The 14,037-nt window shown below is 37.6% G+C and overlaps 1 protein-coding gene across 1 annotated transcript in view; it reads right to left on the bottom strand.

The window, feature by feature from the left end:
- LOC127445224 (dystrophin-like) overlaps window positions 1–14,037 on the bottom strand; it is a 157,977-nt gene that overhangs the window by 133,816 nt on the left and 10,124 nt on the right. The window contains exons 6-15 of the mRNA XM_051705117.1: window positions 12,213–12,394; window positions 11,979–12,129; window positions 11,504–11,623; window positions 10,624–10,725; window positions 10,213–10,320; window positions 5,636–5,815; window positions 4,327–4,496; window positions 3,415–3,538; window positions 1,642–1,729; window positions 1,060–1,301 (exon numbers count right to left, since the gene is read on the bottom strand). Of these exons, the coding sequence (XP_051561077.1) occupies window positions 1,060–1,301; window positions 1,642–1,729; window positions 3,415–3,538; window positions 4,327–4,496; window positions 5,636–5,815; window positions 10,213–10,320; window positions 10,624–10,725; window positions 11,504–11,623; window positions 11,979–12,129; window positions 12,213–12,394 (1,467 nt within the window). The remainder of the gene's footprint in view (window positions 1–1,059; window positions 1,302–1,641; window positions 1,730–3,414; window positions 3,539–4,326; window positions 4,497–5,635; window positions 5,816–10,212; window positions 10,321–10,623; window positions 10,726–11,503; window positions 11,624–11,978; window positions 12,130–12,212; window positions 12,395–14,037) is intronic.

The following is a 14,037-nucleotide window of genomic DNA, read 5'->3' as shown; positions in this document are numbered from 1 at the left end:
TCATCACTGAAACTCCAGGTTTATAGGGAAACCTGAAAGACCCATTATAGAAACAAGGATCTGGTAAAGAGACAGAAGCAGTACAGACGTTTATATAGAAAGCTGTCAGGTACAGCTATTCATGGATGAAAAGGTAGAACAGATGAACAAAGATAGCCATAGACCTGAAACCTGCAGAGCTTTGATCAATAAACCTTTTTATATCACACAGCTTGTCTTTTGGCCTGCTACATTGTATTAATCAGTCTAACAGGCCACGTCTATCCCACTAAACAGAGTCCACAGCCACCGGAAAATGAAAATCTGTTCTTTTTTCAATCAAATCAACCTATATATTGATTGCCATACAGCTACATTACATGAAAACTTCTGTTAAAATGCATAAGCCAGCCAAAGTTGCCATTAAATCAGTGTAATGATACACAGAATTGGAAAAATTGTTGTGGATTGTTTTGTGAACCTTTCGCAAGGTAATTCAGGTTTTGCAGAGAGGTTGTTATTGAAGGAACTATACAAGAATTGACAGCAAACCCGCAGCCTGAGTGTAAGCATCACCTCTCATTTCACATGCAAAGTAACTTGCCAATCATTCCAGAGGCCATTTACATTGTAGTCTTAAATGCACAGTACCCCAAAAAAAAAAAAATGGCTATGAAGATGGATTTGATGGCTTATTTTGAAAACAACAATTTTTCTTTCATTTTTTCTTTTAGAAATAAGACTAAAACTTGGTATAAACGGAGAAAATATGGTGAATTTTGATCTCATATTGACTTTAAAATCAGAAACCTGAAGTAAGGTTATTTTTTTGGGAAGATTTAAATTAATGTTCTGCATGAATGCATTTTAAGCTACAATATCACTGCGTGTTTAACTTTTTTTTTTTTTCGTGAGATACTAAGATCATATTAACACATGCAGCCGGTGACGGGCATTACCTGAACAGACACGGGAAAAGACATACTTTGCCCTGCATATGGACACAGAACAAACAGACATTCAAAGACAAATCTAAGGAGGAACATGACCCCATGCACGGGCACAGACATCGGGGGTTACCCTGCATCTCTCAAGCTGAATCCTGAGGGGCTCTGGCTCAGACGCGGGCAGCGATTGCACCTTCAGCCAGTTCTCAGCGGTCACCACAGCCTGCTCCAGCTGCTGGAAGAGATTGTAGAAGGCCAGGACTTTGGTCTGGTAGGCCAACCACGACAGCCTTTCAGCAAGGAGAGCGCAGAAGTCGACCCACCGAGCACGTAACTGCTGAGCTGCTTGCTGGATATCTTCGGAATTCTGGCCATCTTCAGTAAAAAATCCATTAAGACAAATGAGACTCATGCATATTGAAACAGCATTTGCTGAGGCTATTAAGCTGCCAAAGGCTTTAGACTTTCAAAATCACTGGTAAATGTCCTGTAGATATGTACATCTCCATATATTATAAATAAACCTGATATTATGCACAATTTTATTGCCTTTATTAGCAACAAAATGCAGATTATCACAGTACCTTCCAAACAAGATGGGGCTAAATTATAGGAATAATACAAGGCTGATAGAGAAGTTATTGGTGTTCAAAGGACATCTGAATTTAAATGTACAGCAAGTGCATATGAAAATAATCACTTAAGCTAAATTTACCGCTGCTGAGTTGATCCACCAAAGCCTGGGCTGAGCGAGTGGCTTCCTGCAACTTCCTGAACTTTTCTGGTTTTTCCCTATCAATTGCCTAAAGATTGTTGAGAGAATCATACAGTTAATGCCAGTACAACACATTTAAAAAAAAGGAAATTTTTGTGTGTTTGAATAAATGCATTTTGGATGTATATTTAATTGAATTTATTTAAATTTGAATGAATAAGTTCAAATGTGTAAAGAATATGAAGTTTCTAAGTTTTCACTTTTTGAATATTACACACATTTGAAATGATTATTATTAATACAAATAATAATAATAATTATTATTATTATTAAATATTTTGTATCATCAATAACTTAGTAACTTATCTAAATAATACTAATTTACCAAAGAAAAAAAATTCCAATAGGTAGCAAAGTAATAGTTCCCCAAAAATGAAAATTCTGTCTTTATTTAGAATAATTAAATTATGTCTTCAGTGAAAATACTTGGGGACTGTGGCGTGTAAAGACAAACATAAATAAATAAATAAGCACCATATTTGAAAAACCTTTTAATCTGCTCCTCACTCAAATCCATAATATGGCTTCAGATGTCAAGATCCTGTTACCTTTGTCAGTTATGTTTGTTGGTTGGTGATGGGATCCGGACGTCCATGTTCTGTGTTTATGTTGAGCACATGGATCAGGGTTTATTTCCTGTCCATGTGCTCTGTCTGTCTTGCTGTCTGGATCCTGACTTCTGTCTAGTTCGGTTTCGGTTCTGGTGTCGGGATCTGGACACTCTTGCTCCATGTCTTGTCTTTGTGAGCGCATAGCTTCAGATTTTATTCTGTTGCCATGCTCTGTTCTGTCTATCTTTTGTGCTGTGTTTTTGTTTGAGCGCGTGGTGTATGATTGTGTCGATTCCGTCAGGATTGTTTGCCATTTGCTCTCCTGTCTCACGTCTAGGCCCCGCCCCCTTGTTACCATTTCATTAGTCTCACCTGCCTTCCCTCATTACCCTCCTTAGTTCCTTTCCTATATATAGCTCCTCTCGTGTTCAGTCCTGTGCCAGATTGTTTTGTGGATTTGTGCGTCTTCCCAGTCGGTTGGTTCCAGTCTGTTACTTTGGTCAGTTACATTGTTGTTTTGATTTGTTGAGTTTTTAGTTCTGTTTGTCGTTTTTCTCCATTGTGAGATTTTTCTTTGTATTTTGTTTTATTTTTCAATAAAGCCTAAACTTGCCACTGCGTTTGGGTCCTGCCTCAACAAACTGTGACATCAGAAGACTTGGAATATTGCACACAAGTCAAACTACTTTTATGATTATTATTTTTTTTGTTTTTTCATTTTTGGACAAAAAAGGGCCAATTCATTCTTCAAAACTGCTCACATTGTGTTCCATGGAAAAAAAAATAAAGTCCTCCCAGTTTTGAATGACATGAGAATGAGAAAATGATCACTACATTTTATTTTTGGGTGAACTATTCCTTTAAAACTTGTTTTCGAAAATGTATCTTGAATATAAACTATATTGAGTCTGTTACCTTTTATTTATTTATATATATATATATATATATATATATATATATACCAGTTTTTTTTTTTTTTATTATTATTATTTTACTTATTTTAAGTGTAAACCTAACTAAATGTATTTTTTAATTTCTTATTATCAGCAATTTTTCCACCAAAAAGCCAATTTTTCAGTGTAATATCTCTTTCTCATATCATTTACGGTCATCCAAACATGTCAATGTAATCATAACATATCACTGTAATGTAATCCCCTACCAGCACTTTCTTATAGAGGTCGGCCACACTGCCCTCTTTATGAGAGATTGAGAACTCTGGATTTTGTAAAACAGCCTCTGACCGAGTCATAAAACTGTGAATTTCAGTGAAGTCCACGTCAAATCTAGAGGGAAATTGATGACAGAACAGCAAAACAAATTAGTTATTCTTGTTTGTTTGTTTATTATTCAGGAAAATGTTGTTGGTACTCAGGCAATAATTAGCATTTTCTACTCAAAGTACTTCAGGTGCTTTATTTCAGAATAATTTCCAAACTCTGAAATGCAATATCACTCTTGGGAGTTTGTAAAAACTCTTATCTGAGTGAAAAAGTCTCTCATGAGCCAATATTTTGGCCTCATGATCTCAAAAGTAGTGTTATTCAAAACTAAAATTTTAAACTAGATTTTTTACCTTTTTTGAAGAAAATGTGAGTGGTGCTTACCAGTGCAAAAGTTGCTGCCACAATGCTAGGATGTTGTGGGTGGTCACCAAGGAGTTGCTATGCTGCAAGAGTGTTCTGAGTTGTTTTAGGGCATTGCTCGGGTGTTCTGGATGGTTGCTATTTTTCTCTATTTCTATTATATTTCTTCTCTATTCTCATCCCATTTTTTGCCTGCTAATCATTCGTGGGCAAAATTGTGAGTCTGACTACTCTCCTCATCAAGCCACATGATTTGAATTCATGCCTATAGCACAAATAGTGCGGGGCCAGTTACACATCAAAGTTTAATACTTGGGGTTAAGGGTTTGTTCAAAAAAGTACTAGCTATAGTAATGGTGATGCTTGCTTTAGCACCTAACAAGTCTATTATTTCTGTTTTCATAGATATATCTTCCAGTGACATGTAGCACCATTTCTCAAATTCAACATTTAGTGACGTGGGACTAAATTGTGTAATGCCAGCTCACCTTTTCCGTAGTTCTGAATCAATGACAATCTGTCGCTTCTGAGTTGGAGGGGTAGACAGACCCTCCTTAGTATGCTTCACCATCTTTTTCTGGTTCGTGGTCACCTTGGTGACAGTTGCCATGGTTGTCTGTGTGAGCTCCGACTGGGATGTGGTGACAATGGTTGAAAACTAAGGGGGACAAAGTTGGGAAGACACTCACAATGTAGTCTCAACAGGTGCTAAATGTGAGGAAATAGTGCTGTAATGTATTTAAATCAAGTCATTGTCATTATTTTTTTTGCACAAACATGCCCTCTTTCTATGTAAATTAGGCTCAAAATAGATTATTCACGAATTGTGTTTTCTGCACAATTCGCATTATTCACAAAAGTCAGAGCTATTTGCCTGAAACAATTAAAGGGATAGTTCACACCAAAATAAAATGAAATTCTAAGATCATTTTCGCACCCTTCGCATGTTGTTTCAAACCTCTGTGACTTTCTTTCTTTCGTGGAACAGCCTCAGTCACCATTCACTTTCATTTTACGAAAAAAAAAAAAAAAGATGCAATGAAAGTGGATTGTGATTGAGGCTGTCAGTCCCTAAAATTCTGCCTAACATCTCCTTTTGTGCTCAATGGAACAAAGAAAAGTAAATGTAAATGATGACAGAATAAAAGTAAATGATGACAGAATTTTCATTTTTGGGAGAACTATCCCTTTAACATCACACCATTACCACTTACGGAAAGCAGATGGTAAACATAATTGTATAAAAATGAGAAGTTTGTGTACATTTTCTATTGATCATGGCAGCAGTTAAAGATCAAATCATTTGAGCAATATAACCAAGCATAACCTGCCATTTAAAGAGCTAATTCAGGTGTCTGAATTTGTAAAGTCCCAGTAAAGTATGCCAAATTGCAGTAGTCTGCAGCATCCTCCATAACCTAGCACTTACAACAAATCCACAAGATGAGGAACTGAGCTGCATGATTTGCGTTCAGCACAAAATTTCTGGCCGTGTCTGCACTGTTACCTGATTTGCATAATTCCTTTAGTGAATCGGGAGCTAAAACAACACAGACAGCGCACGCAAATAAACCGCACTATCAGTGGGCGCAATTCATTCTTATTGAATTCCCCCGATTCTTTTGTGTGCATGAAAGAGAGAAACACAGTGAGATACAGTGCGAGCTGTACATTTATTCTGAGTGATAACAGCGTCATGCAGGAAGCCATATCAGATTTGCAGTGAAATAGAGATAGATGGAACAGTATCGCAGAAAGGATGAGGGAGAGCAAATGGAATGACATTAGCAGAACCACCTTGGTGCTGGTGAGTTGAAGTGACTGCACCAATTTGTCCCAGCGCTGGGCGAACCTCTCCAGCTTCGCCTCTAGTCTCTCAGCAGTCTCTTTGCTCTTAATGTTGGTGAGCAGATCTTGAACGAGGGAGCAAAGCTTGTCCATGGTCTGTCTCTTCAACTCCAGGTCTGCTTTTAATATCTGAAGAAATGTTATTCTTTGTCAGCTTACACTGTTTATGTTTTGTAATAGCCATCCAATGAGGGCCTTTGCTCTTAAATATGATCTGTATAAACTAATGGAGATCAGATATTTAATGGAAACCCTGGATTGTGTTTGGTTATTAAATGGCCTGGCTTGAAACATTTGCCCATTAACAAAGGCCTCATAAGGAATTAACTAACAACAGATTGATCATATATTTCTTAAATGCATTAAAGTCAACATAAAACAGCATTCGCAATGCATTTTCCTTCCATAATGTTCACCCTAAATAGCAACATGATTTGCTTATATTGCCATAATGTTTATTACATTAATGTTACCCAGCATTAAATAACTGTGTAAACTATTGGCAAGATTTTAGAAAGGATGCTTTACATCCAACAGTAGCCTTAAACAATGCCCAAACAGCTATTTTGCTATTGGTTAACATTAATAGGCTGAGTGGCCTAAGTGGTGGCAAACGAAAAGGAAAGACATTGAAGTGGAGCAAGATATTACATTTTGATTAGGGCTGTAAATTTAACGTGTTAATTCAGTGCAATTAATTAGCCTATATAAAATTAATACATTCCAAAAATTAACGCAATTAATCATGCCCCTGGACCATAATTAGGAACGTTCACGTTCATGTTTTTACGTGTCTCTGTCAGCAGGGGGCAGTAAGCTGAACAGGAAACACGCAGCTGTACACAAGGACAGATTAAGAGAGGCCCATGGGCCATTACACCATGGAGGCCCCCATTCCCAATGAAAATAATAATAATAATAATAATAATAATAATAATAATATAATAATACTGCATGTATTAATTACATGACTATGTTCAACTTTATGTGCTCTACAGGATGCTTGGCAGATTTGGTTAGGATTTTCAAATAGACAGAAGAAAAGTTTGGAAAACATTGTAGTAATTATTACAGTGAAAAAACGTGATCAATGTCTTACACGGTCAATTATATGTACTTTTGAATTATGAATCAGACCAAAATCATGCGTTATTAATAGGGATGTGCACGATTAGTCAGAATTCGGTTAACTGTTAGACGCGCCTGTATTCAAATACCTAAATCACTATTCGGTTATTCTACATGTGTAATAGAAGTCTTCAACCCATCTGAGTCCGACGGAACCCGACAAACCTTTTAGTTTTGGGCCAGGTTCAGGTCATTTTTTCAAGTAGGTGAGTTAGCGGCTGTTCACATGTGTGTCTGCGCTGTTTTTCAATTGTTTTTCTATGTAAACACTCACTGTACGGACGTATTTGATTGTTGTGCCGCATCTCACTGTTTTTTATATACTGTGCTAAGTTTAAAAGAACTTCAATATTTGTAAATGCATCTCGAGACACCTGTATTTTGTTTCACCGTTCGTTGTGCTCAGGGTTGGGAGGGTTACTTTTGAAATGTATTCCGCTACAGATTACAGAATACATGCTGTAAAATGTAATTTGTAACGTATTCCGTTATATTACTCAAGGTCAGTAACGTATTCTAAATACTTCGGATTACTTCTTCAGCACTGATAGATTTTTTCACTTGTTTTGACTATAAAAACTCTGCCAGTTGTTGTTTCTAAAAAAAGATAAATCAAACTGATCTTGTTTTAAGGATTTTTAGATATTTTTACAGGAAAACAATACAAAAAATTATTATGAAGAATATGATTTTTGCCCTATTATCAAAGGTCTTACTAGAAAAAAAGAAATTATGATCTAACGTGAATTTTCTTGATAAACAAATATGATCGCGCCTGGTAACATGCATGTAAAATGGCTAGAAATAGCATTTTATCTTAGCGTAAAGCTGACAGTTTACACAAGGTTTATTTCTATTTCTTCTGCTCCAAACTTTCTTCAAACTTACTTCTCTGTCTGCTCGTATGAATGTAACACATCATAAGAAAATGTTTCACCGCTGTTCAGATGTACTTTGGATCACATCATTTATATGTATAAATGTTTTCCATCTGAAAGGACTAAATATTAAATAAAACAAATGACAATAAAATGCAAAGTAATCTCTTCGGTAATCAAAATACTTTTTGAATGTAACTGTATTATAATTACCAATAATTTAAATTGTAACTGTAGTGGAATACAGTTACTTATATTTTGTATTTTAAATGCCTAAACCTGTTACATGTATTTCATTACTCCCCAACCCTGGTTGCGCTGCATCAAAGTCTTTCTAGCAAATCAGTCCAATGTTGGCCATCTTTGGAATGCTCTCGGGAGGCTATTTCCAGCTAGCTCCTATCTACTTGAATGGGGGAACACCAAAATCTCAAAAACGGTTGGTCATAATTACGATCAAAGAACATATTTCAAATCAGCAATACAATTTTATAATATTGGAATCATAAATTGTGCTTCTTTACCTTAATTTACGCTAAAACACGTAATTTTCCCGGCTTGTATAGCTAATGTGCATGTGCATTAGTGAGTTGATTGAAAGGCAATGACTGTATCTAAAAGATGATTGGCTCTTTTACCTGTACTTCCTTTCTAAATCCATTGACCGTTGGGTGCTAGAGCTTCTTAGTTGGGCATTCCAAATTCTCCCATTCATTTGAATAGAAGTGGCCCATTTCTGCTAAATAGTCTCTGGCTGCATCTAGCTTTTTAGTGCAGGTGTCACAAAGATTTGGCATTCTGATGAAGTTCAAGTTGCAAAAAGGACTTAATGTGACTGTTACACTGTTTCATGTGATTCCAGATTATTTTTCCCCTGGTAAAGTTTCAACACTTGATAAACGGAGAGCCAATGTATTTTTCCCCTTTTGCTCTTGTGTGCAGACAATAATTACACAACTTGAATGTTAAATCACTTCAAATCAAAGCATCCCAAAGAGGCTTATAAAGCGTAGCATTCACTACCTCATGGAAAGTGAACCTGCTCGGGCAGAATTACGCATTTTTCATTGGTTAAGAATAGACCCATACTATGTTGCAGGCAGTGACAAAGCTTATTTTTGTTCAAATATAATGATATTTTATCATTTGAAGATATATGTATTGTGCTATTTAGGCTCGTAGTGCACTTTATTCCCTGCTAATTTGAGTTTGTGTTTGATGCATCCATGGCTATCAACATTCTTTATTCCAGAGTCCCGATAAATAACAGAATAACCGTTCGTTAACTCTCCATGTTGATGGTGAACCAAATATTACAAAAGGTTACCGTGCACATAGTTGGACTATTAAGGCATCTTTTGTTTTTCATTAAATATTTAATGCATGCAGGACTTAAACATTTTAAAGTTCTCCACATTCTGTTGCACAGATTCTGTCGCTTATATACAGTAGCCTAACAAATTAATTTAAAACATCAGCTTTGTACACAGCCAAAGTAGACTGCACTGCACCTCATCTCTGTGTTTGGAATCGTTTTGTGAATCAAAGGCTATTCTCTCTAGTACTTCAAATAAATGTGACACGTTGAGACGCAGATTCCCATAGCACGCACTCTAGTGCCTGTCCAAATGGTATTTCATATAAGGCGGACATTTACATAGATTTATAAAGGATATCTCAATAAAAAAAAATGGTTTCGAGCTCGAGGCCCCCTTAGGTTTAGAGGCGCGTGGGCAACCGCCCAATCAGCTCTGTGGTTAATCTGTGCCTGGCTGTCAAACAACAAACCACACTTACTGACAGCAGACAGCACAAGATAAGAAAGCATTCTTGCGTTCAAACACAGCTGGATGGATTGCAACTCCAAATGCAGGGTTCTCGAGATGCATTTTTCTATGTTTCAAGGTACTGGACACAGCATCCTAAAAACCCTGCGATTATGACACGACGCAACCAAAGTGAGACGCTCCAAAAGCGTCCATCTGATGCATGTGTACAAAGAAGTGTCCTTAGAAAAGTCTATATAATAAGTCTACCTTGATTGACAAGTTCAATTGCAAAATAAATCACTGTGGACTATGTGTCTATGATAGGTTTATTTTCAATGATATGGAAAAAAAATATATATATTGCCTTTTAAAGCCACTTTTGTATTGCCGAATAAATTATTTAATTGTCTGCTACAATAATGTATTTTAATTATCTGAATTATTATATTTAAAATTATTTAAATATAATTTATAATTATTTTATTATTATTTATTGAATTATTTTTAGTTGGGGGCTTTTCTCCACAAATATTGATAATCAGCACATTATGTGATTAATTTGATTAATATTTTAATCAATTAACAGCCTTAATTATGATGAAAAATTACAAAGACAAACATTTGTTCTTTAGAATAATGTGTACTGTTGAATCGTGAACAATAAGTCCAGGAACATGCATTGAGAAAGTAAACAGGGTCAATATTGATTTTATATTGACAGGATAAGTCTGTCCTGTGTGTGGCCACTTACCAAGAGCTTCCTGAGATTGGCAGCCACATCATTCGGATCATTTGTGCCACTGCTTTGGATAGACTGAACTAACTCCTCTTTCTGAGTGAGCCAGGAATCAAACAGCAGCTGTAAAAAGCAAAGTGGATTAAAGGGAGATTGTGGGATGTGTTCTGCACTGCTGCCTTTCCTTTTTCTTCTAACCATTGGTGATTTTATCATACTCACCCTTTATGTTCCCCCAGACATGCTCAAATTAGTCATTTAACAAGCAGAATTCAAAAGGCATTTTCAGAGCTGCTAAATGCATTGTAAAAGCTTTTCGAAGAGGTCTAAAGAGGCTCTTTCCTGAAATTTGGTGTGTGATTAAAAACCACTCATTTGTGTTTGTTTTGTTGGCGTAATGGTAAAGTAGTGAATAAGATACACTACCTGTTCCTCTGAGAAATGCTGCCAGCACAGCAGGATCTTCTGAAGGAGCATCCAGCGTTCTTCAGTCCATTTGCAGATGGCTGCCCATCGTTCTCCTAGATTCTGTGTAATAAATGTGTGTTGCTGATTTAAGTAAACAAAACAGTGCATTCTTCCATTTGTATGGCAGAAAACTATTCTCTCATCTCTCTCATCAAAAAGGCATTTCCGTCCACAGAACTGCCCATCACTGGATGTTTTTTGTTTTTGGCACCATTCTGATTAAACTCTAAAGACTCCTGTGCGTGAAAATCCCAGGAGATCAGCAGTTACAGAAATATTCAAAACAGCCCATATGGCACCAACAATCATGCCATGCAGCAAATCACTGAGTTCAAAATGTTCCCCATTCTGACGGTTGATGTGAACATTAACTGAAGCTCCTGACTCATATCTGCATGATTGTATGCACTGCACTGCTGCCACACGATTGGCTGATTAGATAATCGTATGGATGATTGTTGGTGCCAGACGGGCTGGTTTGAGTATTTCTGTAACTGCTGATCTCCTGGGATTTTCACGCACAACAGTCTCTAGAATTTACCAGAATGAAAAAAAAAAAAAAAAAAAACATCCAGTGAGGGGCAGTTCTGCGGAGGGAAACACCTTGTTGGTGGTAGAGGTCAACAGAGAATGGCCAGACTGGTTTGAACTGTCAAAGTCTATGGCAACTCAGATAACCGCTCTGTACAATTATGGTGAGAAGAATAGCATCTCAGAATGCTATTCTGAGATGCGGGTTGGTGCTGTTTTGGCGGCACGAGGGGGACCTACACAATATTAGGCAGGTGGTTTTAATTTTGTTGCTGATCAGTGTATGTGTAAACATTCTGATATTTACCTGCAGTTTTTCCTCCAAAGCTGCAGTGGTGCTATCGCCACTGTTCTCATCTACCACCACCACCATACGAGTCAGAGAGTTCACTCGCACCTGCTCCAGCTCCAGATCTTCCTGCAAGAGCTGGTTGGGCATATAGCAGTTGGTACCATAATGACAATTTCCATTATATATGTCATTTTTGCACAAGTTGTCCTCAGTTGTTAAAAATAATGAAATGTCTCGAACATTGGTTGAGCAAATGTTGCCGTGTTGGGCTGGTTGGGATGCTCAAACAAACAGAGCAATGTTTTTTAGCTCAACTAAACGTTTTTACACTTTTCAGGGAAATCAGCCTACAAACGGCTTACTTATAGTTGACTCTGCATATTAAGCTGGATTTGAGAAAGTATTTTAGCATCTAAAAAAATTACACACTTCAACTTTAACAGTGGAGGAGTTTATCAAAAATAACCAAATAAACAATTACAGATCATACTTTTTGCTCTTCAATTTGATGTTTTATGTCATCATTTTCAGGCCCCAAAGGCTGTGTGCCCATTCTTTTAATTCGAGCTTCGGTCGTGTCCAGCCAATCAGAGAGCTGTTTCAGCTGCTGGTGCTGCAGGTTCATCAAAACTTCATGAAGCCTAGAAATGTTCCGAAATAATTGGTCAAACAAACCCCATAATTAAGGGCTAGCAAATTTGTTGTCTTGTAAAAACTTGAGCACCTGCTCTGTCGCTCCATGCTGGCCACACGCAGATGTTCCCAGCGCGAATTGAGTAGATTCATCTGTTCCCGCACCTCTCTCTCTTCATCATCAGTGAGCTGCCCTCCAGACAACAATACACTTCCTGCTTTCAGAACTCGCCCCACACTGCCCTGATGAGACATTAACTCCACCATGTAGCCCTGGACACAAAACATGCAAAGTGCAACGCAAAGATGTTTAAACTTAAACATTTGCTATCCTTGATGGACAACATGAAATTTGTTAAGAAATGTTTAACCCCATGAAATGGTTTAAACTTTATTTCCCGTGTGTTTCTGTTGAAACCAAATAGGGCTATAATACCCAAAGAGAGCTAGCTCCAGGGGCCTGGGTAGCTCAGTGGTAAAAGACGCTGGCTACCGCCCCTGGAGTTCGCTAGTTCGAATCCCAGGGCGTGCTGAGTGACTCCAGCCAGGTCTCCTAAGCAACCAAATTTGCCTGGTTGCTAGGGAGGGTAGAGTCACATGGGGTAACCTCCTCGTGGTCGCTATAATGTGGTTCGTTCTTGGTGGGGCATGTGGTGAGTTGAGCGCGGATGCCGAGGTGGGTGGCGTGAAGCCTCCACACCCGCTATGTCTCCATAGCAACGCGCTCAACAAGCCACGTGATTAGTTGCACGGGTTGATGGTCTCAGATGCAGAGGCAACTGAGATTCGTCCTCCGCCACCCGGACTGAGGCGAGTCACTACACCACCATGAGGATTTAAAGGGCATTGGGAATTGGGCATTCCAAATTGGGTGAAAAAGAAAAAAAAAGCTACAGTAACTTCTGCCATTTCACAAACTTCGAATATACACCCTCTTTCCCTGCCTTTCAAAGATACAAACCTGATGTAAGGTAATACGCAAAATTATTCACAGGCAGAAAACATTTCTGGCTTCTAAAAAACAATGTATGGACTCCACTGACTCTTTTCACTTGTTTACCAGTGTTGGGGAGTAGTTAACTAAAAGTAGTAGTTCAGCTATTTTCACAATAGCTTAGATTTCCAGTAACAAGCTAGATTTTCAGATGAGACGAGTAGTGCTGTAGTGTCACAAAACGCTAAATTTGTCACATTGTATTGCGAATGCATCAATGGAATCGAGGGACTAATCAAATGCACTCACCTGGGAAAACCAAATCATTTTAGTGAATCAGTTCTTTCAGAAACCGGGTAAAATGAACAATTCCCCTCTATACTCATTTTAGAGAGTCGTTTCATTTGGATGGTAAACAAACTAGTTCACAGAAATGATTCACTGATTCACTTAAGCCCCACGTAGCCTTAAAGGGACCTTTGCCTTCTGTATCGAAGTGAAATATTTAGTTAATTGCAGCTGTTTATCACTAGATTATTTCAATACAGTTAAATAAAATAGGCAGATGCTATTTGCACACTGGTGCAAATAATGGTATATGCTATTTATACCCCAGTCCAAATAGTGGTAGATATTATTTGCACCCCAACCCTGGTGCAAAAAATGGTAGAGACTAACTGCACCCTGGTGCACATAGTGTCAGATACTATTTTCACCCATATTTAAATCCTAACATACAGAATGGGTATCACTGCAGTGTGCTTATTCTGTTTCTTTAGAGTCCCACAGACACACTACATTAACCCCACCTTACCTTAGAAAAAATAACCTTGGTTTTGCTACAGTAACCATGGTTTTAACATGGTATGTTTTGTAAATTTACAGTAAACACAAAATTAACCATGGTTACTATATTACCACAATATTACTGTACTAACACCATGGTTAACTGCATTAAAACTGTGTGTAGCCGGTGGGTTGA

Source organism: Myxocyprinus asiaticus, chromosome 8, assembly GCF_019703515.2.
Source record: "Myxocyprinus asiaticus isolate MX2 ecotype Aquarium Trade chromosome 8, UBuf_Myxa_2, whole genome shotgun sequence".
In the NCBI taxonomy this organism is placed as follows: domain Eukaryota; kingdom Metazoa; phylum Chordata; class Actinopteri; order Cypriniformes; family Catostomidae; genus Myxocyprinus; species Myxocyprinus asiaticus.
This window is presented reverse-complemented; position numbering and strand designations above follow the sequence as displayed.